The following is a 13,189-nucleotide window of genomic DNA, read 5'->3' on the forward strand; positions in this document are numbered from 1 at the left end:
CGGCTTAGTCATGCTGGCCACATGTAAACTGGCTCCCTCGGCAAATGAATCGAGATGCGTGCCACAACCCCAGTCGGCCAGGACTGGACCTAATGGTGAGGGGTCCCTTTACCTTTACCTTTAAAAGCACTGCAGAACTCACTGAGCTTAGAAAAGAAAGTGTGTCCCATAACAAGTTTGGCCATAGCTTTGTTCTTGCCCACTGTGGGTGGGTGCTATGCTTTGCATGGGCTCCACTGCATGCCTGTGTGGTGCAGCAGTCAAGGGTGTTGGACGTGGGACCTGGGATACCAGGGTTTGAATCTCCACTTGGCCATGAAGCTCTCTGGGTGACCTTGAAAGCCAGTCACTTTGCAGTCTACCTCACAGGGTTGCTGCAAGGATAAAATGTATGCCACCTTGAGCTCCTTGAAGAAAAAGGTGTAATATAAATCTAAAAAAAAGAAATAAATAATACCCAGCCCCATCCCACACTGCATAAGCCTGGAACACCAGGAAAGGTCTCTTTTGGGAAGATGCTTGGAAAGCTACGAGTCAGGGATTTGTTAGCTGTGATTCCTGCACTGCAGGGGGTTCGATTAGGTGACCCTTTCAGCTCTATGATTCTATGAGTGGATGCACCAGTTGGCAGCTCCTTCTATTGGCAGGCAAGTGAGCCCCACTCAGACCTCTTTTCTTCTTGCATTATTCCCTCAACTCGTCCTAAACTGTGGCTCTCCATTTGTTGTTGGACTTTGATTCCCATCAGCTACAGCCAGCTCTGGCTCAGTGTACAATTCCTGGCCTAGTAGACAGCCAGCTAGCCAGCCAACACTTAGGAGAATCATCTCTCCATCTCTAGTGGTGGCACAAAGGCATGAGCGCCATCTGGTGGCAAGGAAGAGGCTCAGGCTTAAGAGAACCATAGAAATGGTGTGATTGTTAAAAGTGTTTACCAACATGTCTCCCCACCCACTTTGGCCACACACACCCAATATAACACGCACAGTGCCTCCCACCACTCCTCTGCATTCACGACATCCCAGCAGTCTCAGTCCCTTGTGTCTCCAGTGATACCCAGCCTGAAACCCTGGAGAGCCACTGTTACCCATCAGTGCAGACCAGATGGGCCAGTGGTCTGATTTGGCAGCCTGCTCTGCTCAGAGAGAAGGTGCTACAAAATCTGGTGGAGAAAAAAACACATTCAGGCAATGCCCTGTAATAAATTTATTGTACTTTATTACATTTTCCCACTTTTTAAATCATCCAATACCTTGTATCCAAACTCTTCTTCCTGACAGGAAATGATTTTTTAAAACATAAAAATATAAATTCTGCATATTAAAAGTGCATACAAATAAATAAAAGGCATTGACACAGTCTCATGCACTTGCCGTCAAATAAGTTAAAACCCTCTTATGGTACATAGTAATGGTTCCACCCCAAGAAGAGACACAGCCTCCCTCCCAGAGTACTGTACAGTTTTTAAAAAAAACTTAGAAATTCTTGATAGGAATAAGGGGGTGAGAGAGAAAGAGAGAGAGAGAGGAGGAAGGAAGCATCCTGTGATGTAACATGCAACTCCAGCTGTCAGATAGGAAAGCGTGTCCAGTGTTTGAGGCTCACAGTTTTTGGAATGGCACTGAAGACTCAGTTTTAGCCAAAGGTGAGACGAGGCACGACTGGTGAGCAGCAGCCGAGGAAATGAATTCTCTGGATACCACTTCCAGTTCTGGGGACCCAGGATGCAAATGCAGCAAGTGCCACATTTAGTTTAATAATAATAATAATAAAAGAAGTTAGAAAAGGCAAGAGGGAAGACTTTCCAAATTGCCTCTTGCAACCAGCCCCCACATGCTGTGTTGCAGAGAATTCATTTTGGGCCCAATCAAACCATTTCAGCACCCAGCATTCAAATCAGGTTGGCTTAATGCTTGTAAAAAGGAAAAAAAGTGGGTGTTGGAATTTACATTTCATCCTTCATTCTGTCAAATCCAACCCCCTGTATGCTAATGGATTTTTGGTTTGTTATTTGTTTGTTTTTTTTACTTTTTTTTAATAATTAAGGAAAGCCATGTAGTACTTCCATCTCACCGCAGATTAGAACTAAATTTCAGTTGCTTCTGCAGATAATGTTGGACCCCTGACAAGTTGCTGCGGATTAACAGGCAAATGACAGCAAAGCCAAAAAGAGGATTGCCCTTAACATGATTTGAACTGGCATTTCAAAACAAAAACGCTTCCTTGACTGCTGATGAGAGCTTCCAGAATGGTGGAAAAACCTCCTCCTCTTTCCCTTGCTCCCCTTCCTCCTCCCGTGCAGGAGCTGCCTGGGAGCTGTGGGTGGTGCCGATTTAAGGAGCAACGCCTCTCTTTGCAACAAAGCTCCCTGGGACCTCCTTCCCAGAAACCAGAGGAGGTTCCTCTAACACCTTCCCAGCTCTGCAGCCAGCTCTTCCTTGCACCAAAACAAAACTAAGGGGACTGGAGAGTCCTGCTTTGCCACCACTCACACCCCCAAAAAGCTGGCTCCAGAGAAGCTGTGTTATGGTGGGGAAGGAGCCCTTCTGCCATCACAGATATCTGCTCCTTAAAGAGGTTGCCAGCTGCTAGCAGCATCCCTCAAATGGCTGGGAGCCCCTTTGAAAACAGCAGGTTGCTCATGTCTGGAAACAAAAATGCACCCTCAGAAAGAACAGGGAGAAATCACCTGCAACCTTTTAAATACTCCACGGTAGCTTCCGTACCCCCTCCCCAAAAACATCAGTAAACAAAAGAGCTGTACGAAGGAGAGGGTTGTGGGTGCCAGAAACTGGGACCCTTTGGCCCTCGGGCTGCTCCAGGGGTGGGTTGAGAACTCCAGTCCAAGCTTAGGTGGGCATCAGTTGGGCAGCAGCAGTGACAGGGGCAGCCTGGTTTAGCTTAGCTTTAGCTGCTTGCATAGTTAACATGGTCATGCGTGAGCGGGGGGGCGCAAAGGGAAGGGCCATGCATGTTACCTTCATTGTGGGCTTTTTGGGGAGTGGGGGCAAGAGAGATAAGTGGTCAACCATGCTAAAGAAATTCAGCACTGCCAAGCAGAGAAGAGCCTACAAAACTAGGTTAAATGTGTCTGGAACATGGAGGTTCACTCTCTACCTAAAATGATTAGTCCGACTCAGTCGCATTGAGCCATAGATACATCTGAAAAGACAGAAGCGAAAAGTGAGGTGCTTTGCCATGGCTACAAAGAGTGGCTGTTGGCACCATCTCGCCCACCGAGTACAAGCAACATGAAGTCCAAGGTGCCTCTATAATACAATCCCTTGGATATGTGCTTAGAATGTGCATACTAATTATAAACACTCTCCAAAAATCTAGCCCCAAAGGATGGGAAACCTTCCGAGATGCAGAACTCAACCTTCCCGCAACTAGAAGGGTGACTAGGTGTCATTCATGGAATTAGGAAGAAACAGGCTTTCGGGCCATTTGAATGGAGTTGGGTGTGCAGGGGAGCCAGGGAGGGCGGCTCAATTTCCTCCCTATTCAGAGGAGCCTTGAATTAGTTACTCCACCAACCCCTACTCCCAAAGAGAATTGCAGAGCTGCATGTCAGGAGAGGCCTAAATTTAATCCCACGGTCCTCCTGGATCTAAACCAACTTGTCTGAAGGGAGATGAAATTGTGTCCTTTCTTTAAAAAGAAGAGACAGCGCTAAGGGCCTAGAAGTCTGCTGAAGACCAGAGGGTTGCATCTCTTCCTAAATGAGGGGAGATCTGCTGGCCAATGAAAAACTGGCAACCAGTCCAACACAAGGAAGTGGCCCAGGCCAAAGGAACAAAAAGGAAACCACACCTCCACAAAGCTTAGCAAGGTCCCTTTGACAAAAGAAGGGCAAGGAAAGCAATCGCTCACCCCCCACACGTACCACTCAACACACACACTGCCAGTGGGGCAGGAGAAGGGGTCAAGGTTCATATCCCAGCAGCAGCACCAGATTCATCAAGGCTGGCCTAAGGCATCCTGTGCCCATGGATCTCTCATCATGTTTCATGGGACATACTGAGGTCACCCCCCCCCCAGACAGTCCTTTCTCCAGGAACCAGACATTTTTCTTCTAACTGTAGTGCCTCACTACTTGAGAAAGAGGAACATCTAAAAGCAAAGGGGGTGAGCTTGCCAACCTAAGAGCTGAGCACACAAAAGCTCCTGTTTTAACCTACAGGTGGGCACAAGGGGTGGGGATGGGGGGAAGGAGATGTGTTGTTGCCCCATAGCAGCCAAACTGCAGGCAGTGTGAGGAGGGGTTTTGCCAGGTGTCAGTTCCCATGGGGCTGCAGCCTACCTGTTCACAGCTCAGCAACTGGAAACACAACCCAGGTATAAGACGAATGCCTCGCCTGCCACCTTTCAAGGCTGCCTGTGGCACTCAGAAGCAGACCCAAAGACCCAAGATCCCTTGTTCCTAGGTGAGGAGGAGGAGATGATAACCTGGCTGTGCAGTGGGATCTACCACTTAGGGCCATGGCAGTGTCAGTTCCAGCTGAACAAAGACCAGCCCAAGGCAGTGCACAGGGAATAATAAACCATGGAAGGAGCTGCTGCATTCAGGGGCTGAAGTCTTGTTAACTAAACCTTCAAACAGGCAGAGGCTTCATGCCTCAGTAAGATGACATGGCCAAGGGAAGGAACCCATCTGCCGCCCAGCATTAAAAAAGACAAAAGGCACAGCTTGTCAGCGACGCCTCTGCAAAGTTCCCTGCTCAAGCCGAAGGCTGCAGGAGGCAAGCAGGCTGCCAACTCAGGGGCTGAAGCAGATGTGGGGAACCTCTGGGCCTTCAGAAACGGCTGAACTAAAACTTCCATCACCCCAGCTGTTCAGTCATACTTGCCAGGGGCTGAAGGGAGTTGCAGCTCAGCATAATCTGGAAAGCCAAAGGTTCCCCACACCTGTGCCGAAAGAAATGGCAACAAGCAGCTGGGCACTGCAAGCTCAAAATCCACTGAAAGATCATGGGAACAAGAGCAATGAGCCGAGGGAGGGAGGGAAGAGTGCATGGAGGGAGTCATTGTACAGCTTGCCTAACAGTGAGGCACAAAGGTGTCCCCCTCCCAAGGCTTCAGAGTGGCCATTCATTGCCAAAGCCACATGGCAGATGAGGAGCAAGAAGAATGAGGACCAAAGGATTTGAGGAAGGGCAGCAGGAGCCTAGTTCCAGCTAGGACTTACAAAAGCTTAAATGCGTCCTCCCTCTAGCATGGACTGTAGCAACAACTGATCCACAGCTCCATAAAAAGAATGTGTGTGTGTGTGTGTATGTGTGTGTGTGTGTGCAGTCAAGCATTCTTCCATGTGGACTACAGAATATGCTCATCACACACAACCTCCTTCCACCTAACCTGTGATGCGGCGATTGCTGCAGGGCAGGAGGTCAGACTAGAAGACCCTTTGGGTCCATTCCAATTCTACAATTCCATGAACCACCCCCTTCCACTCAGCAGAAGTTCCAGGCCCAACCTGCTGATTTCCAGGCTGCCAACTGGTCCCTCCCTCTTTTGAGAAGACACCTCTGAACAGATAAGAGAGTCAAGCAGGACAGACTTTTTTAAAAAAACGAAAATTCCAAACATACAGAAATCTGCTGGAATGGAAAAAAAAAAATCAGAAACAGACAGACACACTTAAAAGCAGACTTCTCTGACGTACACACATACACCCCTCTATGAGAGAGAATGCACCTTTCCCTCCAGAATCTTCTGTTCCCTCCAGTACTGGCTGAGCGCTTACCTGAGAAATAACATTAGCGTTGAAATATTGCCCTTTAAGAAGCTTGGGAAATGGGGTGCTGGGGGGGGCAGAAGGCGGGGGAGGAGACATGGCCTGGGGAGGAGGGGCACACAGCAGAACAGGATGATCGTCTTGCTTTTCACGGTTTCCCTTTGCAGCTCACAGAGCAAGGCTACAGCCTGCTCAGTGACACACACACACTGCAAGGGACAGAAGCGGTAGCATTGCAACATGGACACAGCTGGCCATTGACATAATCCAGAGTCCCTCTTCAGAGAGAAAAGTGGTAAGGCTCCCCAAGAAGGCTTCTGTGCAGACTGCAGTTCTGCTGTGGGGTTGAGGCAGAGGGAAGAGAGAAGATGATGACAATGTCCTTTGGCGCGCACCCCCCCTCCTCCCCACAAGCCCGCTACAAAATACCAGCGGCAGCCTGTAGTTATTTGGTACGATGGCGGAGTCGAAAGGCGCTTGAACAGTAGTCAAGTTTTCTTCAAACACGTTAGGCACATGAACAAAAAGAAGCAAAGGAGGAAACCAACCCAATTGGATTGCAAGAGGAGGAGCAGCAGCAACAGCAGTAGCAGCAGCAGCAGCCAATCACTGAGATTTCGAAGAGGCTGGCGGCGGCCGTGCAGAGGAGGGCATGCTGGGAGGAAGTTTGCGCAAGGCCTTGTCGGCTGCCTGCTTGCCACTGCTGGGCGACTGCGGGGGGTTGGCCTCCAGCTGGGAAGACTTGGATTTGCGGTTCGTGAGCAGCGAGTGTTTGGCAGGAGAGGGGTTGTCTTTTGCAGAAGCCGGGGTGGCGTTAGGGGGAAGGGCATTCGGAGGCTGGGAGGGGCTGCCGCTGCTGCCGCCACCACCACCACCACCACTCTTCTCCAGCTTCTCCTCAAGCAAGTTCTTGCTGGCAGCTTTGGAGGAGCTGCTCGCCATCTTTTTCGACAGCATGGTGGTCTTGCCTAGGTCGGCCGACCTCCGGCTTTCCTTCTGGCGCAGGGCAGACTTGAAGAAAGAAAGCCCCTTTTCTTCCGACTTGCTGTCCCTCCTCAGGCTGGCACGGGGGGCGCCTGTGGTGGGCGAACGGAGACTGGCCATGGAGGAGCTGCGCACGTGCTTGCTGTCCGGCCTCCTGCCCTCGCTCCGTGACTGGCTGATCCGCGGGGAGCCCGTCCGCGAACCGGTGGTAACGCCAGCCTTGTCTGAGCTGAGGCTGAGCTTGGAGCCCTCCCTGCTGAGGTTGTGCTCCGAAGTCCTGTTTTTGCTCGTGGGGGTGTTGTGCCCCCGCACAGACGACCCCGAGGAGTTTCTTCTTGTCGCGGTGGAGGAAGAGGAGGAAGCAGGTTTTTGCTTCTGATGCTCAGTAGAGGTGTTACTGGCAGCCTCTTGGCCCTTTGAGCCAGCCTCCTTCCTGCCCTGCCCAGAGGGGGCAGGAGAGCCGTGCCGCCCACTAGCCCGGCCAGAGTTCAGCTTGCTCCTGGTCCGGGACCCCTTCGGCAAACTCTTGGAGGGAAGGAGCAGGGCTGCCGGCTGGCAGGACACTGGGGGATCTGTCCTGCCTTTCCTGGAGCTTTTGTCTGACTCCAATGTGTCCTTGGGGTGGGCTGCCTTTTGGGGGCTGCTGTCTGCCTTGGACATTCCACTGAAGCTTCTCCCCTCCTTGACTGGAGAGCTCTCAACAGAATCACTCTGGTCAACAAAAGCGATCTGGTTGTTGTTATCGAAAGGATCCAGGGCGGGGCAGTTCCTGTCTGCCTGCGACAGAGTCTTGCTGTAGGAGTCCGCGCTCGAGCCTGGCTTTCGCCCGGGCACTTCATCTCTGAAGACGCCCTCCATGACTGCCAGGGGAGCTCTGCCTGCCGTGGGGTGCTCCTGCCGGCCGCTGCTCTCGCTGGACTCAATGTGGCTTCCAGAGAGACTCCTCAGGCTGCTAAAGCATGAGGTGGAGGCTTTGTCATCCGCAGACTCCCCAATCCTCTCAAGGGTGGAAGCCGAGCTGTGAACCGGAGAGTCCCCAGAGAAACGGGAAGGCGAGCTGGAGCGCATCTGCAGCTTCGCCGACAGCGACCACGAGGGGCGGATCCCGTTCTCGCTCACGGCCAAGGGGCTGGTCACAGAGGACCTGGAAGACAGGCTCTGCCGCTGGACACTCCTCACAAAGGGGCGGGTGGAAAAGCCACCTGTGGAGCACAGAGGAACATGATACCCAAATACACAAACAGAGCATTGACACATGCACAAGCAAGGAAGCCATCCTAAAACGCATTTCACTGACACACACACCGCGCTTTTATAATTGCTTTCATACGTTGAGTTTGTGTGGCTACGAAGAAGCTACAATGTGTTTGTTTCGGGGGCACATTTCATTCTCCGATGTTTTAATTTGCATACTGTGTTTTGTCACAAGCTGCTTTGCAACCCAGGTGCAGTGAATAGCAGAGCGCACATTTTAAAACAAATGAAACACACACACACAAACACACTCCTCCCGCTCTGGAAACTGTGCCAACATGGTAACTTCCTTGCCCACCTATCAAAGCTCTTTCATGGGCTGAGAAATCAGGAGACCCTCCCCTGAAGGACACCCTGCTGCCAGGGGACAACTGAGAGTGGCAGCAGCAGCCAAAGCAATTCTCAGAAGGCAAAACATCAATTTAGAGTAAGTTCCTCTCGTCTGTGTACTGAATACCAAGGGCCCAATGCAGCATCCATAATTCAGAAAAGCAAGAATTCTGTCCACACCTCTTTCATTTGCTGGCAGGAGACAGATGTGCTAGCACAAAGGTCACAGGGAACTTCCCCACTAGCCTCTGAGGAACGGTGCTGGGAAGCTGTTTATTCTGCAGAAGACTTTCTCACTGCTCTCCCAGCTTTTAGCAGAACACTGCAAGGCCAAGGATGACCCAGGGGCAGAAGCCAGAAAAGGGGAAACTCCTCAGAAGAGGATACCTGCTCCCATCAGATATCAGAGAACAGACATACCTAGTGCATGCCGGCACTGAGATGTGGAGAGAAACGAAGGCAGTGAAGACGATGGCCTGAAAATACCAGCAACATCCCTTTCTCCCTGGTTTCTGCTCATTTTCTGGAGGAAGGAATCCCCTGTTGCTGCTGGTTTTTCTGCCTCAGCACCCCTCTTCACAGTCCCTCGGGCAAAGCTGGTGACCCTCAGGGTGGCTGAGCTGCAGAGGAGGAACCCAGTGCTCTGCAAGGGCTCCCCTGCCATCAACATTCAAAGTGAGGTGTGGCAGAGCCACTCACCAACTGCACGCAGCCCTCACACTCACCGTCATCTTCGCTCCTTTCTCCCATCAGCTCCACTGATTCCGAGAGGGAGGCTAGGGAAGTGCGCCGGGAGGAGGCCGCAGAGGCAATGCTGGGCTGCTTGCTGCCTGGGAGCCGACTCACCCAGTGCTCACACAAAGAGGAGCTGGTAGAGCCTGTGGAAGCAGGAGGAAGAAGTGGGTAGCAAGAAGCTTTCCTCTCATCATAACACTAGAACCCAAGGGGGTCCTTTAGTCAAGATGAACGTTGAGAGATTCAGTACAAACAAGAGAAATAACTTTTTCTTCACACCGCACATAACTAAATTATGGAATTTTCTACCACAGGAGAAAAAGATGGCCACTAACTTGGATGCCTTTAAAGTGGGGATTGGACAAATTCATGCAGGAGAATGAGGCTACCAATATGGCTACTAGTCTCCATAGCTACCTTCAGAACCAGAACCCGTTTCCAGCTGCAGGAGAGGACATATTTCCCTGGTGTCCTCTTGCCTGTGGACCCTTCTCAGGGAAGGCACCTGGTTGGCCACAGTGGGATACAGGTGGGCCCTCTTGGGCCTGGCCCAGTTGCAGCTGGGCTCTTCTGGTGTTTCTGTGGAAGCTACAAAACCAGCAGCTGCTCCAGGCCATTACCTGCCACAGAGCTGTTGGCTGACCAGGAGGGAATGGCTGTCCGCCTCTGGTAGAAGAGGATGTAAGCCGTCTGCTTGCACACCTCGTTCTCAGCCAGCTGCTGAACCTCACTGTCGTCAAAGCAGTACCACAGGCCATCGATGGAGTTCTTGCAATAGGCTGCAAGAGAAGGTGCCAGAGTTAGTTAGGGGGAAGGTGAGCATGAGGGAGCCCTGCTGGGCCAGCAGCCGGAGCATGCCAGGGTCTCTGTCACCCAGTCATGGCTCTCGTAAGACCCCACCACCCCAAAAAGATAGGAAAGAATTAAACTGCCAGACTGTGCTGAGGGCTGAGGGGGGCAGCATGTTTTGCCCCCTAAGGCCACCATGTAAAAAGACCCTTAAGGAAGTGCACCACCACTATGAGAGGGGGGCTGCTGGAGAGGCTCGGCTGAGCAGGCAAAGGCATTCTGAGCCATTGGCCATCTGCCCACTTGTTAACATCCTTGTCAGCAGAGCAAGTCATGGAGGGTGCAAGGCAGGAGCAGCATGGCAGTGAGCAGAACCCAAACCAGCAGCGCAGCCCAGTCACCTGTGTAGTGCCCGCCCTGCATGGTGCCATGGTGATTGCACACAGCATACAAGTCGTAGACAAAGTCTTCTGGGTCTCTCCCCAGGCCGTAGGGGCGCCTCCAGGGGGACCAGTGAGACGGCAGGCTCCAGCTGCTCTGGCTTCGCTTGACCACATGCGGCGTCATGTCCAGGCCAATCAGAGGGAACCTGACCATGTTCTGAAGCTTCATCCTTCTGTCTCCTTCCTGTTTAAAGGGGAAATGCAGGTTGCAACCAACACAGAGAAGTGTGGTGCTGGAGGCGCCACATCAGCACTTCATTGAAGAGCACACACAACTCCCCTCCAGCCCCAGAGGCTGCTTGGGCAAAGGCAAGAATGAAACCATGCCAAAGAGGAGGAGTTCAGCGCCTGCAAGGCTGGCCCTCTTAGTTGATCAGACAGGGCTCTCCTCACAGTGGAGGAAGCCACAATGCCCCTGCATGAAAACAGCCCACGTGACTAAGGAATCACTGGGCCACTGCAACAATCCAAGCAGAGCCCTGGCTCCTGAGTTCCCTCCAGCCCAGCAAGCAAGCCTCCTTTCACCTGTCGAAAGCGCTTCAGGTGAATGATGAGGACGTCAGGCAAAGTCCAAAGGCTCAGCGTGATGCTTCCTTGCTGTAGCTGCTTACAGTGGGGGCAACGCCATGCATCGTCCGGGGCCAGCTAGCAGCAAAGAGAGGAGGGTGCTATTAGACAGATAGGCACACACACACAAACACACACACACACACCCCTGGCATATGCCATGAGCATCCACTCTTTATAAAGGAAGAAGATAAACACAATAAATGCTTCTTGCCCTGCATCATAAGACCCCACAGCAACATGTTTAGTTATCGCCTCAATATACTCCATTCTAGTTGTTATCACAAGTATTCCTATGAGACAACTGTATGTTTTATACAATGAACAACAGCAGGCAAAGCAGCTGTGCCATGACCAGCTCCCAGCCCAACATGTGCCTGCTACACTTTTAGGAGACTGAAAGCCAAAGCAGATCAATCACACATGGAAGAGGCAGCCTTTGAAGGCACACAGAACTACAAGGGTCTCTCTGACGCATGACGCAACGAGAGACCTCCTGGCCATATCCAGGAAGGGATATTTGGGGAAGAGCCATAACAGTAGAGCACCCAGGTTCAATCTCCAGTAATAGCATCTCCAAAGAAGGCTGGGAGAGACCCCTGCCTGAAACCCTGGATAGCTGCTGCTAACCAGCATAGATAATGCTGAGCTGAATGGGTCCAACTTGGTATAAGACTGCTTCCTGTGCTGCTACTGACAGCATTGAATCTCTCACCTGTTCCTCTTTGGTGTAGAGTTGGAAACACTGTGATAAGGTGCACGACTGAGGTTGGTGGTGGAGCTCCCTCTGCTGGCGGACACTCTCAGCATCCGGGATATATTCATCCTCTGTGTTGACGAACAAACTGCAACAAGGAAATGCAGCATTTAACAATTCCTGTGCTTGCAGGCCAACTAGCAAAACACACAAGTGGGGTGAGGCTGCCTGCCAACCTTCTTGGGAAGCACTCTTGGGCAGGTGACTGGCAGGTTGTAAATTAATCTACTGAGTGTGCAGAAGATAGATCAGAATCTACTGTGAAATCCCCAGGCAATTAGATCAGAAAAGGTTTCTGACTCCACTGTTTAACAATAGCAGCAGCAAAATGACTCCTTACCCCAATTAATACTATATACATGACGTAGCTTGGAAGAACCATGAGTGGATTTGCATGTAGAGAGACTGTGAGTTCTGTTCAGTTCCACTATGTTGTAAAAACATACAAGCAATAAAAACTTCCTCGCCTCAGAGTTCTATCTTTTGCAGAAGATGCCTTCTGCACTCGGCTCATGTTGGAGAATCTCAGGGTTATGGTAAAAGTGGATCCCACAAGCTTTGAGGTATGCCCAGCCCTGTTCTGGGAAGCAACTAAGCACACACATGAGAACCTACTTAGGCAAGCCTAGAGCAGCAGGAAGTCCCTAGAGCAGCAGTCATGTGGGAAAGGGAGTTTCAAACCACAGCCTGCCAGGAGCCCACCCCAAAGTCCCAAATGGAACATGATGCTTACTAGTCTTTTGTCTCCTTGTCCCACTCCACAACCAGCTTCACGTGAGGAGTTCCGCCTTGCCCACATGACTTCAGGGCCCTGCAGAAAACACACCACAATCACTCAAAGTCTTTCAAAAAGCAGCAATACGTATGCTAGTCACTAGTACCTTTCTTTTTCTCTCACTCTCACCCCCATAAAAAACCTGCCAAACCCATCAAGATCCCCCACAACAGGAACCAGCTGAGTTAAGGGTCTTGTCCTTCAGACCAAAGGGTGCCACCTTCACCAGCCACTCCATAGGAACAGTTCAAGAGATGACATCACAGGAAAGCTTCCCTCTAGTTTATTCTGCTCCTTCGTGGTAGAGCCTGAGACTATGAATCGCAGGGTTGTGGGTTTGAGCCCCATGTTGGGCAAAATATCCCTTGGACTAGATGACCCTTGGACTAGATGACCCTTCCAACTCTACAATTCTATGGTTCTCTCTCCAGGACAAGCAGCAATCCAGGCAGAAACAGCTTCAGAGCAGCCAGCTTCTAGGAGAAGCGAGGCCTGCAGAAGAGCCCAGAAGCTCCATTGGTGCCTGCTAGACTGAAGCGGCTCTCAGCAGGTGAGATGCCGTCCCCTTCCCCACCAGAGTAAAATAAGCAAATCCCCATGCCCTGAGGCCCCGCATCCTCCACAAACAAGGAAACCACACTCACCGCTCCACCATTAGGTGGCACAGAGGCCGCTCTTCTTGAGGTAACAGGTAAGTTATGCCTACAGCGCTGACCACTCGCAAGCTGAACGGACAAACCTACATGGCAGGGGAGATAAGAAGAGCAGTTGCAAGGGGGAGATGGTGAGGAGAGGACAGGTGGGGAAAGAGACTCCTA

General features: G+C 51.3%; 1 protein-coding gene across 1 annotated transcript in view; it reads right to left on the reverse strand.

Moving 5' to 3' along the window:
* Window positions 1-1,193: 1,193 nt before the first annotated feature.
* The window catches only part of USP31 (ubiquitin specific peptidase 31), a 38,041-nt gene continuing 26,045 nt past the window's right edge, over window positions 1,194-13,189 (reverse strand). The window contains exons 9-17 of the mRNA XM_079952748.1: window positions 13,016-13,110; window positions 12,330-12,407; window positions 11,555-11,684; window positions 10,798-10,917; window positions 10,231-10,456; window positions 9,661-9,819; window positions 9,031-9,183; window positions 4,062-7,923; window positions 1,194-4,020 (exon numbers count right to left, since the gene is read on the reverse strand). Of these exons, the coding sequence (XP_079808874.1) occupies window positions 6,344-7,923; window positions 9,031-9,183; window positions 9,661-9,819; window positions 10,231-10,456; window positions 10,798-10,917; window positions 11,555-11,684; window positions 12,330-12,407; window positions 13,016-13,110 (2,541 nt within the window). The 3' untranslated portion in view covers window positions 1,194-4,020; window positions 4,062-6,343. The remainder of the gene's footprint in view (window positions 4,021-4,061; window positions 7,924-9,030; window positions 9,184-9,660; window positions 9,820-10,230; window positions 10,457-10,797; window positions 10,918-11,554; window positions 11,685-12,329; window positions 12,408-13,015; window positions 13,111-13,189) is intronic.

Source organism: Podarcis cretensis, assembly GCF_951804945.1.
Source record: "Podarcis cretensis genome assembly, chromosome: 14".
NCBI lineage: Eukaryota > Metazoa > Chordata > Lepidosauria > Squamata > Lacertidae > Podarcis > Podarcis cretensis.